This window comes from Chrysochloris asiatica, unplaced genomic scaffold, assembly GCF_000296735.1.
Source record: "Chrysochloris asiatica unplaced genomic scaffold, ChrAsi1.0 scaffold00333, whole genome shotgun sequence".
Classification (NCBI taxonomy): domain Eukaryota; kingdom Metazoa; phylum Chordata; class Mammalia; order Afrosoricida; family Chrysochloridae; genus Chrysochloris; species Chrysochloris asiatica.
In genome coordinates, this window is record NW_006408851.1 from 2439697 (window position 1) to 2446676 (window position 6980).

Sequence of the window (6980 nt, forward strand, 5' to 3'; positions counted from 1 at the left end):
TGTTAATGAGTCTTCCTCCAATCCTGATGCCACGTTTTTCTTCATAGAACCCAGCTTCTCGTATTATTTGCTCAGCATACAGGTTGAATAAGTATGGAGTTTTGACTTAGGTGCTAGAAATACTACCACGGACTCTCTTTGTAGATCCAGACTTGATATCCAACTGCTTTTCAAAGACCCTACTTAGCTGCGTCTCAACTTGGACTCAACTTGTTCTAAATGAAACTCTTGATGTTTCATTCAAACTTGTTCTCCCTAGTCCTTATCTTTCACATCATTCATCCAGTTTCTCAAACCAGAAACTTATACACTAAGTCATCTTTGATTTCACGCATTCTCTTGCCCCACTTAACAACTTGTCAATTCAAGCGCTAACGATAAATTCTTCAAATGTATCAAGACTTTTCCTAACTTGAGGCCTCTCTAGGTGCTCTCTCTTTTCCAGTATTTACCACAGCCATCTTTTCCAAAAGGTTTTCACTGACTAGACTATATAAGATAAAAATGACCAGTTGCTGTGGAGTCAATTCTGACTCAGAGCAACTCTTTGTGTGCTAGAGTAGTAGAATTGTGCTCTCTGGGGTTTTCAACTGCTGATTTTTGGAAATAGATCAAGACTGCCTTCCAAGGCCCATCTGGGTGGACCTGAACCTCCAAGGTTTTCTTCTTTTTTTTTCTTTTGTAACCATACATGTTAACTGTTTGCACCATTCAGGAACTCCATAGGCTGCCAATTATTTTCCGTATCAGACCCTTGTTTGTTTTCTTCCTGTTGTTGTAATGTCCCTTCGAGTTAGTTTCCACTTTTAGCGACCCTGAATCGGGTTTCCAAGACTTTAAATCTTGGGAGCAGGAAGCCTCATCTTTCTCCTGAAGAGCTGCTGGTGGGCTCATATCACGAACCTTGTGGTTCGCAGTCCAGTGCTCATCATATGGAGCCACCAAGCTCCTGTTTTCTTCCTAGCTTATAAAACAAACAAAAAACACTTGTAGTTTATCTGAGTCCTTATTTGTTTGTCTCCCTTACTAAGCTGCAGTAGGGATAACATCTGTCTTGTTTTCCATTGTATTTCTATCACTTATTACAATACTGAACAACTGTTGTTATGTGCCGTGGAGTTGGTTCCGACCTATAGTGACCCTGTACAGGGTTTCTGAGGCTGTAAATCTTTACGGGAGCAGAAAGCCTCATCTTTCTCCCGCAGAACAGCTGGTAGTTTCGATTCGTAAGCACTAGGTTCGCAGCCTGATTCGTAACCTCTACGCTACCAGAGCTCCTTCTGAACACACAGTAGGAACTTTTAAAATGTGCAGATATCATTGCTATTCATTGATTTTAGTTTCCTATTATAGGATAATGAGAATAATACTGACAAGTCTAAAGGTGGATCTAAAAATGAGGACTACGAATCATCTTTGTATTTTTTACATGCCTAGCACAACATCCTACACAAAGTACAAACCTGAGTAAGCATTAAATGAATGAGTGGATTTCTCCATCCCAAGCCAGGAAACAGTGTGCTTCCTAAGTATCTCTGGCTTCATCAACAGGCAGGAACCCTCCCCTGCTCCTATGGTGAACTACACCTAAACCAAATGATGTCAAAACCAAAGAGAACTTCACCTGTTTGGTTTTCTGAATTGTTTCTCAACCTTTTTGTAGTCACCCCAGTCTAGACTCCAGTTTCCCATTCTGTATCAAAACATGATCTCATAAAGTCAAGTACTGAAAAGAAGACTTTGGAAATCTATATCTCATTATTGGATAGAAAGACGCCACAGTCAGAATATCCCAATATTCCAGTCAACTGAGTACTTGATGATTTGGAAGGGAGTTGGCAAAAATAATTCCAAAGCTAACTGGCAGAATAAATGTGTGCAAATAGCCACAAAAAAAAAAATGGCTGAAAAAATGAGAGTAATACTGTAAGGACTCCTGGTGTGGCGCTGTGGGTTAATGAGCTGGACTGCAAAGTCGGTTTGAACTGCAAGATCGGCAGTTCAAGCTCACCAGCCACTTCTTGGAAACCTTATTCAGGGTCACTACGGTTTGACATCAACTTGACGGTATTTAACAATGACAACAACTGTAGGGTTTATAAAACCTATCCAACATCAAAACATATTACAAAAGATTTAATATTCAGAACGATTTGGCCTATGGGCAAGAATAGAAATAAGAATAGAGTAAAATAGAATAGTCAAGGAAATATGCAAATGTGTATGCATATTTGGCAGATTGTGAAGGTGGCTCTCAAATCATTGGGGGAACTGATTATTCTATTGGATAAAGTTAATTTCCTACCTTACTCTTTCATTAAACTATATCTCAGCTAGTCTAAGGTCTCTAAACTGTAATTTGAAGTATTTTCATTGCAGCATTTTGTGTAATCTTAATGCAAAACAAATAATCTGGAAAACCCCAAATGTCGGCTAAGTTATGGTATATTCATATAATTGAATAGAATACAGGTATTGAAAAGAAAATGAGGAAATGTCCAAGACATATTTCCAGATGATAAAGAAAAGGAGTTACAGAAAAAAGTAGAGTCCTTCTGTGGGCTTTTATTTTGTTTTTAAGAATGTATATATACACAAAATTTTCTGGAAGGAAACACAAAAATCTTACAATGTTAGCCCTGTCTGGGTACTGAGAATTGAGGGAAGCAAAGAGAATGGTTTGTAGCTTTAACTTTATACTTTTCTGTGTTACCTTTTATTACCAACAGCATGTAACTTTTAGGATGAAAAAAAAAAAAAGCACAATAAGATAAACATAGTCATAATAAGAAGAAAGGAAGGAAGTTAGGAAGAGAGGGAGAAAGGAAAAGAAGAAGAGAAAGACAAAAGAAACGGGCAAGAGAAAGAAAGAGCCATGTACTAATTTCCAAGTTTCAATGTATCTGAAGGATCACTGGAAGCTTATATAAACCTTGATTGCGTATTTGACCATGTTGCTAGCATTGTCAAGCAGAGAGTAATGTAGATCTAGTACTGACAGGGTTTTTGTTTTTTGTTTTTCCTTTCTCTTTTACTTTAAAAATAAAATCTGTAGAAGCTATGGAGTTTTGGCAATGTCTCAGTACTGATAGGGTTTCGCATTATCTAGTCCATCTTTAACTCTACAGATGGGCAAACCAAGGGTAGCTCATTTTTCCTGGGAATCTGACATTGTTGTTACTGCCGGCTACATCAAGTTGATTCTGACTCAGGGCAGCCCCGTATGTGTAGAGTTAAACTGCTCCCTAGAGTTCCAAGGCTGTGATGCTTTAAAAACAGATTGCCAGTCCTGTCTTTCCAGGTGCCTCTGGATGGATTCTAAACGCCAACTTGTTGACTAGTGGTCAAGTGTTTGTGCCACCCAGAAATTCCTCACAGTGACAATATCCCCTTTAAAAATTGTTGTTGTTGTTGTTAAGTGCCGTCGAGTCGATTCTGACCCATAGCTACCCTGTATAGGGTTTCCGAGGAGCAGCTGATGAGCTTGAACTGCCGACCTTTAAAAATAGACTCTTATTAATACAGAGAAGCAATAGAATTAAGCAGGAGAAATAAAGGCACTGTTATCGAGCCCTGTGATGTGCCAGGCATAAGGAGCAGGCTTAGAAGGGGGTAAAACTCAGGGAGGTGGAGGCAGACTGCAATGACGTGGCTTTACCTTGTAGTGACTGATGGCGTCTTCAATGGTCAGCTCCCGATGAGCCTGGTGTTCAGGGGACTCTAGGCATTTCACACACAGAAGAAGGCTGCTCTCATCACAGAAAAAGCTCACCCTCTTCTGGTGACTCTGGCAGACGTAGCCTTCTCCCAGTACCTTTTCAGAACAGGGGGCCCGACAGATGGGGCAGCTAGAGCTGACAGTTTCCGAGGTCGTTGAGACCTTAAGGTGATGGGCCAAGCACCCTCGACAGAAGAGGTGTCCACAGTCGATGCTCACGGCCTCCTTTAGGTGCTCCCGGCAGATGGAGCAGAGGCCCTCCTCCTTACCGTCCTGCAAAGGAACCGTGGTCTCCATCCCACCCCCTCAGCCTCCAGCCTGCAGGGACTCCCTCCCCACTGAGGCCTCGGAAGGTCTGCCACACCAAACAGTCCCAGATAAGGTAGCTCAACTTGAAGGAAGCAGCCTGGAGCAGCTGAGAGGACATGACTCAGCCCTCTAGCTTCAGGCCAACTGCCCACTACTGTAGCATGGACCATCTAGACCCCAATTCCACCCACGTTTCAGAAATATCTAATAAGTTTTGGAAATATACCCTCTGGTTTCCTTATATTAGCTAAACTTGAAATCATGCTTCATTTTTCATAGAGCTGGAGGAAGCAGATGATTCAAAAATCAATTTATGTTCCAGTCAAGAGCTTTCTGTGAGTATTTTTACAGCCCATAATTCAAGTGCCAGAATGCCATGGTCAGAAGTGAGTATCATAAATCCATAATGCGAAAGCCTCCTCTGATTGCTCTGTTGAGAGAATTTGGCAGGAATTTGGATGGCTTGTAACCACATTCTGAGAATTTGACTATTTACTATTGATTATTACTACCGATCATGTGCATCAGCATCCTTGTTAACCAGTCATTTTTCCAACCAACATCTTTTCCAGGGATGCATGGATTCCATGAGAGAGAAAGGGAAAGAGAGCAGGAAAGAGCAAAGATACATGTTCACTATGAAGCCATTTTGTCCCTTCCTTTCAAACCACCTCAAAAGATGATTCCAGGAAGAAATTACTTCCTTATTTCCCTTAAAGACTGTGCAGTCTTAACCCCTCATCTTTACACCTCTTGCCTAGTTCCCCCATGAAAAGCTCACAGAGTACCCTACCTCCATTTCTTCTGCTACAATGTCAGGTCATTTTCTCAGGCTCCAGACCTGGGGAGATGGCCAGCAGGTGAATGTTTTCTTTAAAATTGTGCCAGTCATATATGCTCACGTGTCAGTGAAATGTTCATGTGTCAGTGAAAAACTGGAGGACAGCTGGAGAAATCCACCTCTCCGCGAAGCACTTAATTATCAGGAACATGAAACTCCTTCCTCATGATTGGGTGAGTTTAAGGTAGTTGAGGGTGAGGTGGACTTTGGTTGGGGCAAGGTGTGGCCTGTTTGATCACAGGGAGGAGGAAAGTCTTGACAGTTTTGATGTAATATGACAGGAGTCAAGTCACAGAACAAAGACTCTTGGACCCCCAATTTATAGAACCTCAGGATCCAGGTGGTACCGAGTTAGAACCCTGGCATCTACTCATGATGCAGGAATAGCAGCCACCCACTCTACCACTCTTCAGTTCCTGCCGGGTCAGCTTGGTCTTGTTGCTGATGTTGAAAGAAGGCTGCCAGTTGAGGCTTTAAAAGTTCAGAGATTCTTGCTGAAAACTTCACCCCATGACTCCCTCCCTCAATCTCACCACTGTCTGTTGTGGGGTTGCTACTAAAACATGGCTTTCTCTGACATCACTGTCCCTTGGCTGCTTCTCAAAAGAGACAGTTCTGTTTTCTACATCCCTGTAATCTCAGGGAAACGGGTAGGGTAGGCACCTTTCTCACTTCATGTGACCACTTCCTGACCATCATTTACCTAGATACATATAAAAATACCTGTATGTGGGAACTCTTGTTGTCCACTCTCTACCTCTTTCTTGCTGCCTTCAGTCTTCCACAAAGTCATCCACCTCATTCATTCATGGAGGATGAGGGTACCAGACTCTGAGGCTTTTCTCCACTCTGTGTCTTGCCATCATCTTGGGTGATGTCAAGGACTGTGTAGATGATCATCCAATACTGAGTCCCCTCAGTTCCTTGACCTGTTCAATGCACATGATCTTTACTTTTATTATCTACTCTAATTGCCACCCTCTGGGTCTAGCCAGAATCCAGATTTCACCACCTGAAATCACAAATCCAGGCACTGTAACACCATCACAACTCTCTCCCTAAGCTACTCACTATGTCATCTGTTCCTCAACCCCTAACCCTACATTCTATCTTGTCTTGTGGGATAGTATGAAAAACAGAAGCATGGAGATATTAAGGAGTAAGTAAAGAGCCAGGATTCAAATGTGGGCACCTGCCATTCTAGCCCCCCTGTTGAACCACCTCAAAATATCATCATGCTTCCTTTGTAGATTTCCTGGCCCTTAGAAAGAGCTCATTAAAAGCATGATAAATGAATGGGTGAATGTACAGATGGACTGGTAGACCGATAACTGGATGGATGGTTAGACAGATAAAGAAACAGCACTTTGTGCCACCTCAGAGTACTGATCATATGGTAACTTCTACTACAGTTATTTTAAGGAACTCTGGTAGCGAGTGGTTATGAATTGGGCTGCGAACCTCAGAGTCAGCAGTTCGAAACTACCAGCTGTTCCATGGGCGAAAGATGAAGCTTTCTGCTCCTGTAAAGATTTACAGGGTCACTATGAGTCAGAACTGATTCCACCACACATAACAACAACTACAATTATTTAGATACTTTTCTTGATTTTCCTACTGACTAGTGAACAACTTGGAGTCCTGGTGTAGCACTGTAGGATAGGCACTGGACTGCTAACCATAAGACTAGCGGTTCAAACCCACCAGCTTCTCCTCAGAAACCTTATACAGGGTTGCTATTAGTCAGAACTGACTCGATGGCACTTAACAACAACAACAAATTGAACAACTTGAAGGCAGGGACCCACTGTATTATGAAACTAGATGAAGTATGATCCAAACATACTTTAGCCATAAAAGGAAAGGCAGGTTCAGCCATGTTTTTTTAAAAAAAAATCTGCATAGAAAAAACTACAAAAGCAGTGTTAAGAGGCAAACGAACAAATGGAAAAAGAAGTTATATTTACAACTACCACTAAAATCAGTGGACTCATTTCCATGATTTAAATTTTAATGTATAAAGCGCTCTTCTAAATGAAGAAGAAATTAACAACTACTTAGTAGAAAATCGGGCAGAACAAGTAAATAAACACTTCATAGAGAAAGAATGGC

The 6980-nt window shown here is 41.6% G+C and overlaps 1 protein-coding gene across 1 annotated transcript in view; it reads right to left on the reverse strand.

Annotated features, from left to right (window-relative positions):
* Positions 1-4015, reverse strand: part of TRIM40 (tripartite motif containing 40) — a 14873-nt gene extending 10858 nt beyond the window's left edge. The window contains 1 exon segment of the mRNA XM_006875689.1: positions 3659-4015. Coding sequence (XP_006875751.1) covers positions 3659-4015 — 357 coding nt within the window.
* Between the last annotated feature and the right edge of the window lie 2965 nt (positions 4016-6980).